General features: G+C 37.8%; 1 protein-coding gene and 1 pseudogene across 1 annotated transcript in view; one reads left to right on the top strand and one right to left on the bottom strand.

The window, feature by feature from the left end:
- HFM1 (helicase for meiosis 1) overlaps positions 1-6,667 on the bottom strand; it is a 129,869-nt gene extending 123,202 nt beyond the window's left edge. The window contains exons 1-2 of the mRNA XM_010370387.2: positions 6,573-6,667; positions 1,579-1,691 (exon numbers count right to left, since the gene is read on the bottom strand). Coding sequence (XP_010368689.2) covers positions 1,579-1,691; positions 6,573-6,643 — 184 coding nt within the window. The 5' untranslated portion in view covers positions 6,644-6,667. The remainder of the gene's footprint in view (positions 1-1,578; positions 1,692-6,572) is intronic.
- An 11,934-nt stretch (positions 6,668-18,601) lies between these two features.
- LOC115899314 lies at positions 18,602-18,761 on the top strand (annotated as a pseudogene).
- Positions 18,762-21,499: the final 2,738 nt, after the last annotated feature.

The following is a 21,499-nucleotide window of genomic DNA, read 5'->3' on the forward strand; positions in this document are numbered from 1 at the left end:
TATATAAATGATTTACACACAGAAATACAATGACCAATTATATACAATGTTACCAAACACAATTCATTATTAACGTATCTAATGCTTTTAAGTTTGTAATCTTGCTTCTAAAATCAAAATAAAGGAATGTTTTCATCAGAGTGACAGAATTTTAAAAGTTTCTTTAGAGGCTTTACAAGAATTTTTAGGGAAGTTTAGGGGGAATTTGGACGTCTTACTAGAATTTAAATTTGTTTTAGCATCTATGTATCTACACTGTACTCTATGCTATATATTATTTGATGTAAGTATATATATAACATATATGTAAATTATGAAGCTTAATAAAATGTATGTGCATGAACATACGACCCAATTTAAAAATTAAAATTTTACTAATATTACATTATGTCACATACATTGTTTGTGCTCATTTTTGAGCTTTCTAAAAATGGTATCACACTATATTTAACCTTCTGCATCTCCCTTTTTTCACTCAATATTTCTGGGATCTGGTTACCAGGCGATCTTACCTTTAGTAAATGGCAAGGCAAACTGAACAGCAGTGATAGGAGTTTTAATAGTCACAGAAAAAGCATTCATAAAACAAAAATCAAAATGTGTGTGTAATAGTGTATTGTGTGCATTTATGTATGCATATGTATGTGTATTACATGCATAAAGAAGAAAAATGTGTTAAATTTTAAGATTTGGTGGGCACTATTTTGTTTTTGGGGGTATGTATGTATTGAGAGATAAGGGGGGTCTGTTTGTTTATTTATTTATTTAGAGATAGGGTCTCACTATGTTGCCCAGGCTGGAGTGCAGTGGCTATTCATAGTCTCCCAAGTAGCTGGGACTACAGGCAAGTGCCACTGTATCCAGCTTGGTGAGCACTCTTTTTAATAAAAGAAGGATCCGATTTTCATTTTATTTCATTAAAATAAAGAAATTTTAATTGTTTGCATAATAAGTATACATATTTGGGGGGATATCCGATATTTTGATACATGCATACACAATGTGTAATGATCAAATCAGAGTTTAAAAAAAAATATTGCCATGAACTACGGGTTTGGCTTCACAACAAATAAGTGATAATTTATCCAACAGTTTATTACTTTCTTTCTTTTTTTTTTTTTTGAGACACAGTCTCCCTCTATTGCCCAGGATAGACTGCAGTGGCGCAATCTCAGCTCACTGCAACCTCTGCCTCCTGAGTTCAAGCCATTCTCCTGCTTCAGCTTCCTGAGTAGCTGGGACTACAGGCACACACCACCATGCCCAGCTAGGTTTTTTTTTTTTTTTTTTTCGTACTTTTAGTAGAGATGGGGTTTCACCATATTGGCAGGCTGGTCTCAAACTCCTGACCTTGTGATCTGCCCACCTTGGCCACCAAGACTTTCTAATTCTTCCTCTAACTCCTGAATATCTGATATTTCTGAAATCAATACCCAATATGAGCATACATATTTTGGGGGCATATGCAATATTCTGATACATGCATACACAATGTGTAACAATCAAATCAGGGCTTTAAAATAAATATTGCCATGAACTGTATGGGTTTGCCTTCAAAACAAATATGTGATAATTTACCTAACAGTTTATGACTTTCTAATTCTTCCTCTAACTCCTGAGTATCTGGAATTTCTGAAATCAATGGAGCAGCCGGGAGAAACCAATCCAAAGACTTTTCATTATCTGGATGGCTATATAAAATATAAAAATGTGAGTATATATGTTAATAAAGATATAACATGAATAGCTATGTATTTATTAAACATTACTCAATTATAGACTCTTAAACATCCTATAAATTAACTTTCTGTCAGCACTTTGATTTATCCCTACATAGCAGTGTTCTCAACCTTTTACCCTTATGTATCATAGGATTAATGAAACCGCTGTGTGAGATATGCTACCGAAATAACGGCAATAACTCTATATCCTTTTCTCCAATTCAAATGCCAGTAACAGGAATCTTAAATTTGCTCCAATATAAAAACAAAGGAGTAAATCATTCTCAAACTTTAGCATTTTAACTATTACAAGTAACAAATTACTTGACATATCTCACAACTAATCACAGGTCATCAATGTGTAAATGACACCATTACTGATATTCCAGAGCTGAGATCCCCAATTCCTGGGCTGCAGACTGATACTGGCCTGTTAGAAACCCGGCTGCACAGCAGGAGGTGAGCAGCAGGCAAGTAAGCATTACTGCCTGAGCTCCGACTCCTGTCAGATCAGCAACAGCATTAGATTCTCACAGGAGTGCGAGCCCTATTGTGAACTGCACATGAGAGTGCTCTAGGTTGCATGCTCCTTATGAGAATCTAATGCCTGATGATCTGAGGTGGAACAGTTTCATCCCAAAACCATCTGTGGAAAAACTGTCTGCAAATTCAGTCCCTGGTGCCAAAAAGGTTGGGGACCGTTGTTCTAGAGTATTCCTATAACATTATTACAAATTAATGTCCTAACCTAAATATTCTTAGTCCAGAACCATCTACAAACTACAGAAAAATCCAAGAAATCATTTGAAACTGACAATCTCTTTATAACCTATAGTAATTGATATTTTTGCCACCCTGTTGGCATCATTAACTACCCCTCCTCATCTTTCAACTGTGATCGTGTTAACTGATACTGTTTTAAAGGTTCCTTTCCCATCAAAGTTGATTTGTTCTTCATTAGGACAAAAAGATAAGTGTTAGGTGACAGAAAATAAAGTTGAGAAGAGCATCATATATTTTGTCTATACCAAATCCCAAAGATTTTACGATCTAGTCATTTAGGATGTTACGCTCTCTAAAGTGAGAGACTCAGTCTTTTACTTTTCTGTCTCTCAGAGCACCTACCACATAGCTACTCTGACCATATTTTCCAAGTAAAAAATCTACAACGCATTATCTGGCAACATCTGACAGACTGTTTAATAACAGGCCAGATATTTTAAAATTTAGGACTATGTCAGAGGGTCCCCAAGATCACCCCCAGTTCAATAATTCCCTAAAATGACTCATAAGACTCAGCATACAGTCCTACTCATGGCTACCAGGACAAACTCCAAGAAAAACCAGGCATGAGCTTTTAAGAGTCTTCTCCCAGCAGACTCTGCGGGAGGCACTTAATTATCTCAGTAATGACTTAGGACAATACCCGTGAAATGTTGCCAAAGAAGGGAAGCTCTTCAGGGACTCAATGCCCAGGTTTTTATTGAGGGCTAACTAACATTAGCATAAGCACCCCCTGTCTGGCACACACCTAAATTCCAGAATCTCAGAAAAAAAGCAGGTGTTCACATAAACCATATTATTTGTATAAACAGTTTACACACAGCAAGCCACTGTTGTCAGCTAATGGAGGGGATCTTCCTGAAATCTAAGTTCTCAGACGCTAGCCAAAGCCAACCTTGTAAACAGGCCTTTTCAAGAACAGCAGTTTAGGCTGCTATGTTAACTCTTTTCTACACAAGGACTATTTCAGAAAATCCAAGAAAGAGGAATAATAGCTCTACTATTCCGCCTCTTAATAAAATCAAATCTCCCTTATAATTTCCCAATCTTTTTTCCAGAGGCGACATCATCATCCCAGTCACCCAGAATCAAACCACATGTATCTAGATACATATTAGGTCTTATTGTATATTCTTTGTAATGCTTCTTTTTTTTTTTTGAGACGGAGTCTCGCTCTGTCACCCAGGCTGGAGTGCTGTGGCCGGATCTCAGCTCACTGCAAGCTCCGCCTCCCAGGTTTATGCCATTCTCCTGTCTCAGCCTCCTGGGTAGCTGGGACTACAGGCGCCGCCACGTCGCCCGGCTAGTTTTTTGTATTTTTTAGTAGAGACAGGGTTTCACCGTGTTGGCCAGGATGGTCTCGATCTCCTGACCTCGTGATCCACCCGTCTCGGCCTCCCAAAGTGCTGGGATTACAGGCTTGAGCCACCGCGCCCGGCCAATGCTTCTTAAATTCATCATTTCCTTTGTGTTTCCATGGTCATTAAAACAATCAAGGCTCTTATTAACTTGTCTTAACTGCCCTCACTGCCTCCAGGCTTTCTCTCTAATATATTTTACAAGTTCCTACCACATTCATTTGGAATTGCTTTCATTTCATTACTCCATTCAAAATCCTTCAGTGGCTTTCAAAGATTGCCAAACTTCCTAGTAGCCTTAGACTACCTTACAGTTTTAACTCTCCTACACATACCTTATAGTCTAAACTAAACTGAACTCCCTGTTGTATAACAAATAGATAATGCATTCCGTCTCTCCTCATCTTTTTTTTTTCCTTCTGAGACAAGAGTCTCACTCTGCCGCCCAGGTTGCAGTGCAGTGGCAAGATCTCAGATCACTGCAACCTCCACCTCCTGGGTTCAAGTGATTCTCATGCCTCAGCCTCCTCAGTAGCTGGGATTACAGGCATATACCAACATGTCCGGCTAATTTTTGTATTTTTAGTAGAGACGGTGTTTCACCATGTTGGCCAGGCTAGTCTCAACCTCCTGGACTCAAGTGATCCACCCACCTCAACCTCCCAAAGTGCTGAGATTACAGGTGTGAGCCACCGTGCCTGGTCACTCCTCATCCTCATTCAAAGATATTTACTCAGCTTGCCCCTGCGCCCTGCCCCCCTCAGACATCTACCTACAGAAGTTCCACTATTTTATGCATTCATTAATCCATTCAGTAATTATTTACCAAGTACTATGTGTCAGGTATTGTTCTAGGCACTAGAGCTTATATTCAAAGGCTGGCTCAAATCCTACCTTTTCCAAGAAATCTCCCTAGGTTCCCAAAGATTTTCTCCTCCCTTCTTCTTATAGAGGGAATCTCTAATATGTATATAGTCTGCCTTGAGGTGTGTGAATGTACAGATAGATAATAGCGAGAAACAGGCAGGTAAGTAGATGGATAGCTTTGACAGATATTTGATATTCCCTCTAGATTATAAACACCTGAGTTTTATTTTTATGTCCATTTACATCAGCGGTACTTAGCAAAGTCCTTTACATAATTTCAATAAATATTTGTTGATTTAATTCCATAGCCTTTAATCCATAGTGAATTATATCCAAAATCCTTATTCCAGCACTTAACACACATCACCATCTAACCTCAACTTAGAATTTCTAACTTTATGTCCGTCCCAATGTTTCTCCTTCATGAATCGTCTATTCCAGGCAACTTCTCTACACGTTATCCCTTACAAGTACCATGAATTGTCCTATCTCCATTCTTTTTCTCTTGCTCTAACACTCTGCCTTCAAATGCCCAGTTCTTCTCTTCCTATAGGAATTATCAAATCCTTCAAAGCCTCCTACAGTTTCCCCCTACTACCCAAAAAGCCTGACCTGCCTGTGTAGTCCAAGACAACCTTCCTTCCAAGTCTGAAATTTCATTGCATGAACATATGCCTGTCATTTGCTTTGCACATATTTCTGACTATATTTTCAGAAAAACAACCATGTTATAAGATTTGCATTGGCCAGACCTGATTAACACATGTTGCCCAAGTTGGATGTGCTCTTTCACTCTCAAAAGTGTCCCAGTATAGATGATTACTTACATGGTCATATTACTTATTAATGTCTTTCCATCTGTGTGTTTAATCTCCTCAACTAGATTTTAAGTATTGTGTAAGTAAAAGTCTGTTTCATCCTTTTTATAACCCTTTCAACTTTCAATCAATATTTGAATGAACAAGTAAAATAATGAGGCAATAAATATACCTCACTAAAATAGGATAGTACAATACACTAAAAATACATAGAAAATTCAAAATTGAACAATGCACATGAAAATCCATAAAAGCCAGTATTTAACATACTACCTACTCTCTAGTCTTATTTTCTTTGGTCTCACATCTTTATTCCCACCCCTACTTCCTGCCAGCACTTAATGTGCCTATCATACTTTGCCTTTGGCATACTGTTGTTCATTGTTTCCAAATGGTGACGTCATTCCTTGTCCTGAGCTACTCTTTGAGCATTATTTCCCATTTTTAGCTTGGACAAAAACAATCCGAACAAACCAGAAATGCAAATAAATGCAAGCAAAATAGGCAATAATCGATTCTTGAGTTTCACTCTGTTGCTCAGGCTGGAGTGCAGTGGCGCCATCTTGGCTAACTCCAACCTCTGCCTCTGGCTTCAAGCAATTCTCATGTCTCAGCCTCCCAAGTAGCTGGAATTAGCAGCATAGGCCACCAGGCACGGCTAATTTGTTGGTACTTTTAGTAGAGACAGGGTTTCACCATGCTGGCTACGCTTGTCTTGAACTCCTGACTTCAGGTGATCCACCCGCCTCAGCTTCCCAAAGTGCTGGGATTACAGGCGTGAGCCACTATGCCAGGCCCAAATCTATTCTACTTTTTAAATCATAACATTTAAGATGTTAAACTTCAGTTACTCCCCTATACTACTGGTAAGAGAATTCCATGTTTACCACATATGTAACTGAAATATCGTTCTGTTGATTCCTCATTTTTATTTGTATATTTACCAGAGAGAAAACTAAAACTCACCCAAATTCAAAAAACCCTAAAGTAATACACTGTGTTATCAATCTTTAAGGGAGACTTACTTTTCAACTTCATCTGGTTTTTCAAAAAACAAATTATCCAAAGAAAACGAGCAATCATTTGATTTCAGCATTGTTGAAAACTGGACTTTGTCATAAATCTACAAAATATGGAAAAAGTAGTTTATAAAGATGTAGAAAATTATTTTGTATAAACTATAATCACTAATTTTCCACAGTCTCCTGTAAAATATAACCACAGACTATCCTTCCAGCTTCATCGTCTGCAACTTCCTTCAAAGCACTTCAACATTCAAATACATTATTCTCTGTTTTCTACTCATTCATGGATTCAAACTTGCTCCCTTCTCTTCATAGTGCTCCAATGCTTGGAACATGCTTTCTTCCATTCTCCAACTGGCAAATTCCTCCCATCCTTCAAGGTATAGGTCAAATGACATTTCTTCTTCAAAGGCTTTTCTGAATTTGTCTTCTTCCTCAAGGCAGAATTAATCAGTCTTCTTGGGCTCTTAATGTTTTGTTCACACCTTTATTTTTGAGTTAGGACAGCACATTTTATTGTGAATGTGTGCACCTCTAACAATATACTATGTACATATGCAGGGATTTGCTTCAAAATAAAGGGGAGAGATGAAGGATTATTGAAATAATATTGACAATGAGTTGATCACAGCTAAAGCTATGTAATAGGTATATGGGGTTCATCATAATATTTTTTCATATGTTTGAACTTTTTCAAAATAAAAAAATTACAAGTTTAACATACATATGCATATATACAATCATATTATATAATGCATATAATACATATGTTTACATTCTTTTTAAAAGATAATTTTTGCACTCAGAGATATTATCTAAATACAAAGGATAAAAACATTCAGCAATGGCCACCTTGGAACATAACAAAAATCTGGGGCTGAACAAAGATGCAAAGGTGATTAAAAAAAAAAAAAACAGTCTCTAGATACATACATAGCTCCCATTAGAATTATTTTCCCCTGCATATCCCATTTTTTTCTAAATTCTTAAACATCAAAGAACATTCTATATGACAAACCATAAAATCAGATGAATTGCAAAACATAAATCACATTTCTGTTTCTTCTGTTTTAGTTAATACATTGTAAATTTGTCCTCAAGACAGAAACTACAATCAAAGAAACTGTATTAATGCCACCATCTAGTGGAGAAATACGCATTACCAAGTCAGATTATGTCTCTCCAATTTTGAATCCTCCTTGATGTGGGGATGAGATACAAGTGGGAGTGATGTGGGGAAGAGAGAATGTTTCCACGTACACTGCTTGACAAATGCTACTGTATGAGAACTAAACCTATATACATACTTTAGGGCTGTTCTTACTGATATAGAATATTGTGGGGTTTTTCGCTGTTTTCATTATTGGGTTCTTCCCCCTTCCATCTGTTTAATATAATTGCCCTCTTCATTTTTCTCTATCTATTAATCAGTTACCAACAAAAACAAGTGTAAACATGAAACAAATTAGTGTGGTTCTATATATGTCTAAAACAATTTATACGCAAAATAGAAGCCTAGGATAATAGGGCAGGAGGTAGAGGGAGTCATTCAGAAATATGCGAAGTCTTTAACAGCTTTAAGTAAACAATTTCAGAACTTGAAAACAATTATCTGAAAAAGTATAAATGAAAATGTTAATCACGTTTTTATAGTGCCCAAAAAGTAACAAATAAAATGTTACCTTTCTAGTTTTAGGAAAACTACGTTCAAGCAAAAGAAACTTTTTCTAAAATAAACCTCACCAGGCCACTTTCATATGGCTTTGCTACCTCAGAATTTAAGTCGAAAATCTTAAGGCTAACATTTACACACTTGAATACTTTCTTCCCAAAGCAACTACAAATAGACAACAAAACTACAAATTTAAAACATTTGGGAAGAAAAGTGTTGCAAAAAACTAACAAAAACCTCCTATACAAACAGCATATATTTTCAAAAGAATTTTTGATTTCTAGTTCTAGCATACAAGAATATAACTTGCTTTGGGTTCAGAATAAAAATATCGTGTACATATTTTAGTTCTTATACACTCCTATGGAAAAAAACACCGCTTATCTAAAACTGCATCCTCTCATCCTGCATTATTTTTCTTCATAGCATGAATTGATAACCAACATTATAGTATATGCTTAGTTGTTTATTATGTTTCTCCCTTTAGAGCAAGCATGGACTTTTTGCTCACTAATGTGTTCCAATAACCCAGAATAGTGCCTGGCACACAGTAAATGGTCCATACGAATTTATTGTGGAATAAATGCATTAGCAATAACCATTTTATAAAAATAATGTTAAATAAAAATAATTTTCTGTTAACTTAGAAACTTAAAATTTGACCAATCTGAAAAATGTGAATTTTTTTTCTAGTTCAGGATTTATGTAAATAAAATCATGAAGGTTCTAAAAGATGATGAATTTAGCACTTTCATTATGTAAATAAATCTTTTTTAAAAAAACAAACACAGGTCCTAAAAGGGACCATGCTACAGTTCAGTGTGAGTTTGTGATGTGAGGGGATGCTATTTTAAATTAATTGAAGTTTTAGGTTTAGATTCAGATTTTCTAAGTTCCCATTATTTATTATTAAAGTTTTAGTTTCAGCACATGGCACAAAATTAGACTGCCAAACACAACAAACAATATCCCACGTAGTTTTATTTTTAAGTGTCTGCTCTGCTATAATCACTGTTAAAATACTTTTTGAGACTACATAATTAGCAGTGCAGACCTGCACCTTCTCTAGTTATATTAATGACAATCTCTACTTAAATATTAATACAACTAGATACAATTAATCTGTAGTTATATTAATGACAATTCACCATTTTGTCTTCTGTAATTTTACTTATTGTATACAATTATTGTATAAAACTATTGCATTATATACAATTATTGTATAAAATTATTGTATTGCATACAATTATTGTATAAACTTACTGTATAAAATTGCGGGCCTATTACTTATTTCTTACTATTTTTACTCAGAAATATACTCCTTATTTTAGAAGTACAGAAACTCAGATACAAATTATTGATTTGCTAGAAATTTTTGTGAGTTACGGAAGAAGTCGGGAACAACATTTACGGGAATAACCGACCGTCACAAATAACTGCAGAGAATTTGACAAAGAAGGAAAAATCATCGGGAACAAATTACTCCGAGGCTCGGCCTGGGAAAGGACCATGCAATTATCGGAGCCCCAGATCTCACCCCCTGTCCCCAGGCACCAACAGGGCTAGAAGGGTCCGGCTGGGGACCCTATCAGCACCTAAAGCAAAATAACAGCTCTGTGGATTTCCTAAGGAGAATATACTACATCCAAGGCAGAGGCGTTAGGGCCGGGAGAGTGGCGCAAGAACGGGGCGCTGGGGCGCGTCACTCCACCCCCAGGTTCCCGTTTCCTCCAACCGATGTGAAACCGGCGGCTCAGACAGATGGGTACGTCCCGTCAAAGCTCGCTAAGGGGGCGCCACACACCAGAACGCAAGACACCAATCAGCCGACTCTAGGGACGGGCCGGAAGCACAGTCAGTCCCACCCCGCGGGGAACTGGGCCCGTCCTGCGCCCGAGCGGGCCTCAAGCCTCACCGCTTTCTGACTGGAAACGCGGCTGAGGCGCCTGGCGCCGGCCCGCGGCCTGGAGTCGGCTGGTGACCAACAACTCGCGCCCGTCCGCTGCCTGCCCAGCAGACGGCTCTAGAGATCGACCGCTGCCCGGACGGCTCGGCTGGGTCCCCACTTCCCCGCGGGCGTCGGGCCCCGGTCCCCACCTTTCCCGCGGGCGTCCGGTCCCGTCCTCACAGGACTCCCTGCGGGCAGCTCCTAGGCCAGTCGAGCGCCGATTCATCAGCCCCTCGGAGGACCCTCCCGCCCTGAGCCTGGCTAAGCCGATCTCCAAGCAATGGATCGCCCGAGCCCCCAACCTCTCCCTTCCTACCTTTTTTTCTCCAAAAGTTTATAACTGTTTTGAATATATCTCTTGCAGATTACTGTGTCTATTCTCGTTAAATACAGCTCCTAATCCTGGGTTCTAAGGGTCTTCTAAGTGGTACCCTTTCCCTAAGGGTACAACAACTACACAAACATACCCCAACCTGCCTTTCTCATAAAAATTAGCCAGGCCTTAGCTCTGGGACTTCCAGTCTCTCCGTACCTAAAAAGTGTTTTACCTATATTATTTATCAAATATAATAATGGCACTCATGAGGTCCGTATTACTGAGGAACTTGATTCAGAAATAAAGTTAAATTTCGGAAATAAATGTTCTAAAACACAATGATCTTTAAATATGTTTAGCCAACATGAATTTATAAAAACGGGGCAATAATGTGTTCTTAGACTTTAAACATGAACAAACTATAAGTTATCCTTTTAAGTTTCTTTAGAATTGTCCTCTGAAGATTTGGCAGGGAATGTTTTCTAGATGATAAAATAGCAACGAATCAATGACGCTTTTCTTGCAGACATTTATCCTTCCTTTGGAAACCCCCACCTGTGACATCTAGGGCCAACCTACTGCTGTCTGACTGCCCTATTCCTGTTCTCTTTTTCCCTTGCAGCTCTACTGTTAATTAGCTGTATGACCTTGGAAAAGACCCAACCTTTAAGTCTTAATTCTTCATCCTCAATGATACTAATAAGCTCTACCTCCTAGATACTGCTGCAAGGGTTAAATAAAATAATATTTACAATAGTCCTACCACACAGTAAATGCTCATGAACCTTAATTTCTTCCACCTTCGCTGAGATGTAAAATTATTCCAGTAATTGGATAGGCCAGTTATTTGGATACTGATAAAATAACAAGTCTTTGTCTCTTGGAGAAAATAACATTCTGACTGCATAAACTATTCTTAATAGAAAGGTTGAATTATCATTCCTCTCAAAAATACTGGAGAGGAAAGTTACTTTCCATAGGCTGCATAGAAGAAAATAACAAAACAGTGCATTTGCTATAGTGAACCCCCCAATGTGTTGAAATTCATACGTTGAATTCTAACCCCCGATGTGATGGTATTTGGAGGTGGGACTTTTGTCAGGTAATTAACTCACAAGGGTAGAGCCTTCATGAGTAGGATTAGTGCCCTTTTAAGAGGCCAGACAGTTAGCTCGCTCTTTTTCTGCCATGTGATGATACAGGAGGACGGTATCTGCAAGCAAGGAAGGAGGCCCTCACCAAATACTGAATGTGCCTGCACTGTGATCTCGGACTTCTCAGGCACCAAAATTGTGAAAAATGTTTGTTGTTTAAGCCACCCAGTCTATGGTAATTTGTTATAGCAGCTTGAACTAAGATAGGGTTTGAGTGATAGAATTATAGAATTCAGCAACAGGCAGGTACAGGGGGAGTCTTACTGTCAAAGCACACAGTAGCAAATGGCCACCATGTTCATCAACAAAAACATTCATTCATTCGTTCACTCATTTATTCAAGAATGCGTGGGGAATCTATAGAGCCTTACCTTTCTCTTAAAATAATGTAGTAAAAATGTCAAAGCTTCAGTTTTTAAAAGGAAGCCTCAGGACGGTGATAAAGTTACTAAAAATCCCATTTTGGGGGGAGAGATTGCCATGGTTTTGAGTAATGTTGCCACGTTTCTCAAGAAAACATTTTAATCCTAAAGATTTAGTTTTACAACCAATGCAACAACGTTATAAGCAATCCTCCAAATTGAATAACTTGACTAAAATTTGAAATATAGTCTTCCCAATCAACTTCTGGCATGACTGCATAAAGAGCTCTGCTATCTCACCTTTCAGTGAAACTGGTGAAAATTCTAGAAAAATGACTCAGACCCTCTGGAAATGATCCTAAGAGCAAATAGCAAAAGAAGAAACATCTCTTCAAGTAAGAGATATAAAAAATTCGTAAGAAAGGCAAGGGTCTGTGGTATTTTATCCAAGACTCCCAAGTCCCAGCTTAGCGAGACAATCTCCATTCTAGACAGCTGCAGCCAAGAATACAGAGCTCTCTCTGCACCCAGCTTCCACTAGAAGGTGCGCTTTCTTTTTTCTTCTGTAGGTGCATTGGTGCGGCGGGAGGGAGGCGTTAGGGAGGAGTCTTGAGGGAGGTAGGAAGTGAAGGAAGGGAGGAAGGACGAAGACGAAGGCCTTAGGAATTACGGCCACATAGGCTTCTTCAGGAAAGGAATTCATTCCTTCCTTCTTCCGTCCGTCCTCATGCCTTACTTCTTCCTTCCTTCCTTCCCTTCTTTCATTCTCTTCTTTCTTTCTTTCTTCGGTCTGTCTTCTTTCTTTCTCTTTCTCTCTTTATCTCTTTCTCTCTTTCTCTCTTTCTTTCTCTTTCTCTCTCTCTCTCTCTCTCTCTTTCTTTCATTGTGGTAAAACCTGAATAATATTTATAATTTTAACCATATATAAGTATATAATTCAGGGACATTAAATACACTCACAATGTTGTATAACCACCACCCTTATCCATACCCAGAACTTTTTCATTATCCCCAATAAGAAATTTGTGCCCATTCAGGGAGGGGAACATCACACACTGGGGCCTGTTGGGAGGTGGGGGTCTGGGGGAGGGATAGCGTTGGGAGAAATACCTAATGTAAATGACGAGTTGATGAGTGCAACAAACCAACATGGCACATGTATATCTATGGAACAAACCTGCACACTATGCACATGTACCCCAGAACTTAGAGTATAATTAAAAAAGAAAAAAAAAAGAAACAAAATTTCTGCCCATTAAACAGGAACTCCTCCTTTTCCCCTTTCCCTAATTTCTGGTAGCCTCTATTATACTTTCTAATTCTGAGTTTACCTTTCCTAAGTACTTCATATAAGTGGAATCATACAATATTTGTTCTTCCGTTTCTGGATTATTCACTTAGCACAGTGTTTTCAAGGTTCATCCATGTTGTAGCATGGATTAGAATTTTACCCCTTTTTAAGGCTCAGTAATATTCCATTGTATGTGTATACCACATTTTGTTTATCCTTTTGTAATCCTGACTAATGGACATTTGAATTGTTTCCACATTTCCACCTTTTGACTATTGTGAATAATGCTTCTATGAACATTCGTGTGTAGATATCTCTGTTCAAGTCCCCGCTTTCAATTCCTTTGGATATGTATCTAGGAGTGGAATTGCTGGGACATATGATAATGCTATTACAGCCAATGCCATGAGTTCTAGCTGATATATCCAACATTACCAAAATTTTCTTTACTTTGTAACATCCACATCTTTTACACTCTGATTAGTCAGTAGGAATTGATATTGAAAAATTAGTCTCAGCCTGGGCAACACAGCGAGACTTCATCCCTACCAAAATTTTAAAAACTAACCAGGTGTGATGGTGTGTGCCTATAGTCCTGGCTGCTTGGCAGGCTGAGGCAGGAGAATGGCTTGAACCAAAGAATTCCAGGCTGCAGTTAGTTGTGATCCCACCACTGCACTCCAACCTGGGCAATAGAGCAAGATCCGCTATCTTAGAAAGCAAGAAAGAAAAAGAAAAATTAGTGTTGGTGGCTCTAGAGAAGCAGGAACCAAGATATGTTGAGGTTTCAAGACTATTTTTCTGCAAGTGACAGCCAGAAATGTGTTGTGTTTTTTATTGTCAGATTTGGACAAGAAACAGTGAAGAGATCATTTGGGAAGAAACTGAGAATTACAAAATTAATTTCTGAGAAAAAAAGAAAAAAGGAAATAAAACTAGTTTGATATGATGGGATTCTCAGGAGGAAAGAAAAGTTTGGGAGTTAGGCCCAATTCAGTAGATACTTAAATAACAAAAGGAAGACTGAATTAAGCACAAACCAAAAAAAAATCTTTCTGTCTTTTCTTTCTTTGCTTCTTTCTTTCTTTTCTTTTTCTTTCAGTTTCTCTTTTTCTTTCACTTTCTCTTTGTTTCTTTCTTTTTTCTCCATTCCTCCCTTCCTCCCTTCCTCCCTTTCTCCCTTCTTCCCTTCCTCTCCTTCTCTCCTTCTCTCTTTCTCTCTTTCTCTCTTTCTCTTTCTCTCTCTCTTTCTTTCTTTCTTTCTACAGGGTCTTGCTCTGTTGCCCAAGCTGGAAGGCAATTATGTGATGGCTCACTGTAACCTCATGGCTTACTGTAACCTCAACCTCCTGGGCTCCAGCAATCCTCCTGCCTTAGCCTCCCAAGTAGCTGGGACCACAGGTATGTACAACCCCAGCACACCCTGCTAATTTTTTAAAAATTATTTTTATTTTTTGTAGAGATGAGGTCTTGTTATGTTACCCAGGCTGGTCTCAAACTTGTTGTCTCAAGCAATCTGCCCACCTTGGCCACCCAAAGTGCTCAGATTACAGGTGTGAGCCACCATGCCTGGCCAGGATAATTTTTCTTTAGGAAAGATTTAGTAAGTATCTATGTAACCAAGAACATAATGACATAAATTGATTAGAAAGCAATTCCTTGAGTTCCAAATGACTAAGGAGAGTGTTTAATGGTCTTGTATAAGATCCTATACTCATATTTCAGGAAATCTGTTTTTTTCTCTTTTCAGGCAGAAATTGACTCCTCCTACCAAAATGAATTTAAAATATCTTCTGCTCTCCAAATTCAAGAATGTTGATCCTAATAGAACTGCCAGACAGGGTGTTCCAATTAGGCCTAGAACTAACGCACCGTAGAACCACAGCCAGCTAAGGTATATTACAAAGAACATAAGCTTTCCATAGAAATCAGTTAAGAAAGATTCAGCATTCAATGGCTGTTCTTTGTACTGGACTGTATAAGTAGATTCTAACATGTGTTAACACAAACCCTGAACTAGGAAGCAAACGTCCCAATACATAAACTTGAGGACAAAGGGAATTATTCTGCACCAGCATAAATTATTTCCTAAGTAAAAATTAATGCCAGTTTCTTCAGGAGAAGTATGTGGGGACTCATAACCTGTGTATGTGTATTTTATGGTGAGTTGTATTCAGGTTTGTGAGGCAAACTATAGAGACTTCACATTGTGCATACTAGGTTTAGTCATTCTTAGCATATTCTTTTGCCATTATTATAAAGTCCCTGTATAAATAAGAATTAACATATTCCTTCAGGTGGTTGGTGCCTGGAATAGACTTTACCTGAGCATTATAATTAAGAATCTGGCATCCAGAATCTTATATAAAATTGTATTAATGAAACATGCAACGTATTTTATCTTCAAAAAGATTATTTAAAGGAACTTTCAGAAGCCACTGGCAGATATCTTTAAAAGATATTTAAATGTCAGAAGTCAGAGTAGAAAACATACTTTTAAAAAAGCATTTTTGTTGTGTTTTGTTTTGTTTTTTGTCTCAGGCCAAAAAGTAGTTGGCAGGATCTTGCAGCCATATGATCAAAGATGCATTAATATTATATATATATTGTCCAGAAATAAGGTAGTTTCTACAGGTGGTATAATTTTGTAGTTAATCAAGAGATATTGCAATGGTACAAATAACCAGTTAAGATACTGAACAAATTGATGTGTAGACAGAATAAGAAATAAGAAACACTATGTAGAAGCAGAAATAATGCATTTGTCTGGAATCCTTTCCAGGAAACGGGGAAAGGGAAGAGATGCTATCACAACTGGCAGATGATTATTCATTTGTGATATATGTTGAGTTAGGATGCATTTAAGCATGGGTTATCTCGTGTTTAAATTTGTCAAAGGATTGAGAATGCACGGTACATACAATAGCATATATTTTAGCATCTCAAGTGATCCTTGGAACAAAGTTGAGAGTGCTGTATACATGTCTACCCAGTGTCTGAAGCCACTGCAAAGGGAAATAGACACATTTTACACAACAGCTGCCACCACCAATAATCACTAGAAAGGAAAAGGGGATAAATTTGAACATTTTCTCTAGAACTTCTGGCTGCTCATGGCTTCCACCAGTCCTGAGAACATGAAATAGCTTTCTGGAGGGAGAGGGAGATGTTGAAGTACAAAAGGAATAGAGTAGCTCTTCGATAGGGAATGAGTGGTGAGGTTAGGACCCTCTCAGCCCAGTGCCCAGTGGCCTAAGGGAGGCACATTCACATCCAGGGAGCAACAGATGGAGCAAGACGCAGCCAGAGGAACTGCAGGGACCAGGCTGTGGAGGAGAGGCGGCTTAAGCAATACTCACTGACCATTCCCCGGGCCTGGCCCCACTAAGCCTTCCAAAATTGAGAATCTTGCCTTGGGCGAGATCTGCTAGCCTCAGAACAACATGTTGCCAGGGTAGAGGCAGTGAAGCAGGCAGCAGAACTGTCACCATGGCTGCAAGTTCTAGAACTAGGAGCTATGAAATCAACCAGGAATGTAAGTCTGGTTTGTGAAAAGTATATGCTAAAGGTCGGGCGCGGTGGCTCAAGCCTGTAATCCCAGCACTTTGGGAGGCCGAGACGGGCGGATCACGAGGTCAGGAGATCGAGACTATCCTGGCTAAGATGGTGAAACCCCGTCTCCACTAAAAAATACAAAAAAAAAAGAAAAAAGAAAAGTATATGCTATTATGATGGTTAATTGAAGTGATTGCTAAAACCAGGAAAGTTTGTCAAGCCCCTTCTCCTAGCTGTCAGCTGGGAAACCAGAAGGACTATTAGGTAGGGAGTGTCAGAGAATCTAGGATTCCAACAACTGGGGCATGTTCTCAGAGTAATAATGCTTCATGGTTTTTGGTAGGAAATGAGTTACCTGCATTGTTATTTTGCTTTATCTAACTCAGATTAGTGGCCTATGAAACATCAGTGTCACAAAAAAATTTAGTAGCACTCTACAGTTTAAAAGCATTTGCTCATTTAATGGATGGGGAAAGTTTCTGAGAATTCATAAAAATCGTGTGTGTGCATGTCTGAATGAGTGGCTGAGGGTAGGTGCCTTGTATGCGTGTGTTATGGGGAGGGAAGGACAATGGCATGAAACCAAGCAGATGGTGAACAGATTAGATACATATATTAGATGTTTTAGAACATTATCCTTCCACTGGTAAATGGAGTAGTGTGGGTTAAAGCAAGTCCCAGTGAAAGCGTTCTGCCCAGAAACACAACTCAAAAGGTGAAGGTTGAGGATTTAAGAAAAGATATGGAGACTGAGTGGGAATTAAAACCTCATAAGCCCAGAAAACAATGAGCAAGATAAGAGAGTGATTAATAAAAAAGTAAACTGAGTTAATGTATATTGGACATCTTTCAGATACCTGTGAAGTAAAAGAGCTATCAAATTGTAAGGGGTCATTGAACATTAGGAACTTTATCTTTATTCACCTGTTTTATGTGTTTCTTAATTAACAGAAAATATAAAATTTGCTACCCTGAAAAAAATGACAGCATTAGCTCTGAAAAGGAGTCCTGCCAATTTCTGCAACCTGTGCTCAGACTGTCCATTCCATCCACACGTTAGGAATGAGCAAGTAGTTCACTCAAGTAGTAGGAAGCTTCTTTTTCCAGCAGGATGGTTTGTATCACAAGTCATTTGGCAGAAGTTTTGGCAAAATAAGTTATTTTGTAGACTATAAGGTATAATACTGGGGAGTTTAAACATATTTTTTTTCTGGATAAAAGTACTATTCACATGACTCACCTGATATTTTCCCCAAATTGGGAAGTATCCTGGACATGAATATTTGATATCGAATACAGCGATTTTGCCTGAATTCCCCTATATGTGATCTCCAGCTCTTTCTACAAACCACCCGTTTCCCTTAAACAGCAGTTAACACTGATTTTTGTTGTTACTTAAACATTACAATCAGAAGAAGTATATTTTTAAAATATCTGGCTTTGAACAAATTCCCATTTTATATGTAATATCTACTGCTATCCAGAGTGGACTTAAAGCATAAAGAGTTTTTCTTTCAACTTCATTCCCAAGTGACATCTTTCCCAACATATTCATATACACAAATCACATTAAAATATGTACAGCAAAGCATCCTCTAAGCAGTTCCAAATTTTTTAATATTTTATTTTCCCCAGCCTAACATCTGAGCTGCTACATGTTTTGAATTTTTTGAACTCGTGGAGATTTTGTAGCAAGTCACAAACCTGCATAGTCTGAAAGCACATGACTGCATCACCTCTCAGCCTTTTGGCTAAGATCAAGTGCAGTATTTGTTTTTATCAGTTTAAAGCATATGACTGGAAAATCTCCAACATCAGAAATTCAGGGCTAATGATACATATGCAAATAGAAACATGGATACAAATTAAATGCAAAGCTAAATGATTCTTTTCAAATCATACCAAAATTTTTTTTTAATTTTCTATTATTACCCTAGCATCTAAACAAAAAACTATTTTTAGGCCTCAGTAACTTGTGATCAGAATGTCTCAGTTGATTTGTATTTCTTAATTGAGAAAGTTTCTCAGAAGATTCTTACCTATACTTTCATTTCTGGATACAAAAATAAGTAAAATCTTAGGTAAAATAAAGAATTCCAACTCCCTCATGATACTGAGATATATAGTTATTGCTTTGCTTAAGATTAAAAAAAAAAACAACTGTCATTGGCAGAGCCAGCAAACTCAAATTTCTGTATACCCAATCTCCTGCTCTTTCCACAAGCCATACTCTTCCCATTAAACAAGACATAGCAGATAGCACTTGGAGTTTTGCATTTGGTTTATAAGGAATATTGACAATAAAGTGTTTTCAAAGGTGGGAAAATAGGAAAGTTAAAAAGCCTAGAACTTAAACAATATGTTAAAAAAAAATGGGGGATTGAGGAAGGGTAGTATATAATAGAAGAAAAGGCTAAAAAAAAATTGGCCCTTTTCAAATACTTAAGGGACTCTTGTAGTGGAATAAATATTCTTTGCTTATGCTTTCATAGGTGTGGTTTCAGAAGGCTGAACCAGTACCATTGAATTAGGGTTGTTATTGGGGGAGAAATAGATTTCAACTATGAAGAATTATACAAAAAACATTTTCCTGTATTTTTCTTATAAAATTTACTGATAAATAATTTAGGTATAATAAATTTTTTAAATATTTAAATATTTTAATTTTTATTAAATTTAATTTAATAAAATTAAATTTATTAAATTAATTGTTCCACCTGCCCTTGACTGCAGGCAAACACTGATCTGCTTTTTATCACTATATCGTAGTTGTATTTTATATTAACAGAATCATATAGCATGTATTTTTTTGTGTCTCGTTTCTTTCATTTAGTCTAATGATTTTCAGATTTATCCCTATTGTTTTATATATGAGTAATTCATTCCTTTTGCTGGATATTATTCAATATGGTTTAGTATTATAGGGGAATACCATTCCATATATGAATATAATACACTTTTTAATCCGTTCACTGGCTGATGGGCATTCGGGTTGTTTTCAGTTTGGAGTTACAGTGAATAACATTGCTATGAACATTTGTGTAAAAGTTTTTATATGGTAATATGTTTCCATTAATTTTGGGCATATACCTAGGAGTAGAATAACTAGATTACATGATAGGCATATGTTTACCTTAAGAAAGTTTCATACTGTTTTTCAGAGTAATTGTACCGTTTTACATTCCTGCCAGCTGTGTTTGAGTTCCAGTTAATCCTGCTTTGCCAACACTTGCTCTGTCAGTCTTTTCCATTTCACCCTTTCTAATGGTTGTAACGGTATCTAATGACTAATAAAGTTGAGCATCTTTTCATGTACTCAGTATCTTTTATAAAATGTTATTGAGGTGTCTTCTTATTGTTGAGTTGAGGTCTTTATCTATTCTAAATGCCAGTCAGTCCTTTGTCAAATACATGACAGAGTATTTTCTCCCATACTGTGGCCTGTCTTTTCATTTTCTTAATAGTGTCTTTCAAAGAGAAAGTATTTCATGTTGATGAACTCTAATCCATAAATTTTTTTCTCTAATGATTCATTCTTTTTTTTTTTTGAGACGGAGTCTCGCTCTGTCGCTCGGGCTGGAGTGGAGTGGCCGGATCTCAGCTCACTGCAAGCTCCGCCTCCCGGGTTCACGCCATTCTCCTGCCTCAGCCTCCCGAGTAGCTGGGACTACAGGCGCCCGCCACCTCGCCCGGCTAGTTTTTTGTATGTTTTAGTAGAGACGGGGTTTCACAGTGTTAGCCAGGATGGTCTCGATCTCCTGACCTCGTGATCCGCCCGTCTCGGCCTCCCAAAGTGCTGGGATTACAGGCTTGAGCCACCGCCCCCGGCATGATTCATTCTTTTTGTGTCTTATTCTAAGAAATGTTTGCCTATGTCAAGTTGGGGAAGATTTGCACCTATTTTATTTTCCAGTACTTTTGCAGTTTTAGCTTACCTTTAGGTTTGTCATACATTTCAGTTAATTTTCCATATTATGTGAGATAAGAGTAGATGTTCTTTTTGTCTTTTTGTTCCCGTATGGACATCCAGATTTTCCAGCAGTTTGTTGATTTCATTTTCCCATTGAATTATTTTGGCAACTTCATTGAAAAATCAATCAGCCATATATGTGTGGTTCTATTTCTGGACTATAATTCCATTAATGTAAATATCTATATTTTTATCTAATTTTTATTTTTATATTTAAAGTGTATCTTCATATTTAGAGTACTTCCTTGTAGTCAGCAGGTGGTCACGTCTTCCTGCCTTCTTTCAGATTATTAAATATTTCTTATATTTTTATTTGAATCTCTTAGCTTTTTTTGTTTTTGTTTTTGAGATAGAGTTTTGCTCTGTTGCCCAGGCTGGAGTGCCGTGGTGTGATCTTGGCTCACTGCAACCTCTGCCTCTTGGGTTCAAGAAATTCTCTGCCTCAGCCTCTCAACTAGGTGGGATTACAAGCGCCTGCCACCACACCTGGCTAATTTTTGTATTTTTAGTAGAAACAGGGTTTCGCCATCTTGTCCAGACTGGTCTTGAACTCCTGACCTCGTGATCGATCAGCCTCGGCCTCCCAAAGTGCTGAGATTACAGGCTTGAGCCACCGCACCTGGCTTCTCTTCGCTTTTTAATCATACCTTTTCACAGTT

This window comes from Rhinopithecus roxellana, chromosome 8, assembly GCF_007565055.1.
Source record: "Rhinopithecus roxellana isolate Shanxi Qingling chromosome 8, ASM756505v1, whole genome shotgun sequence".
Taxonomy (NCBI): Eukaryota; Metazoa; Chordata; class Mammalia; order Primates; family Cercopithecidae; genus Rhinopithecus; species Rhinopithecus roxellana.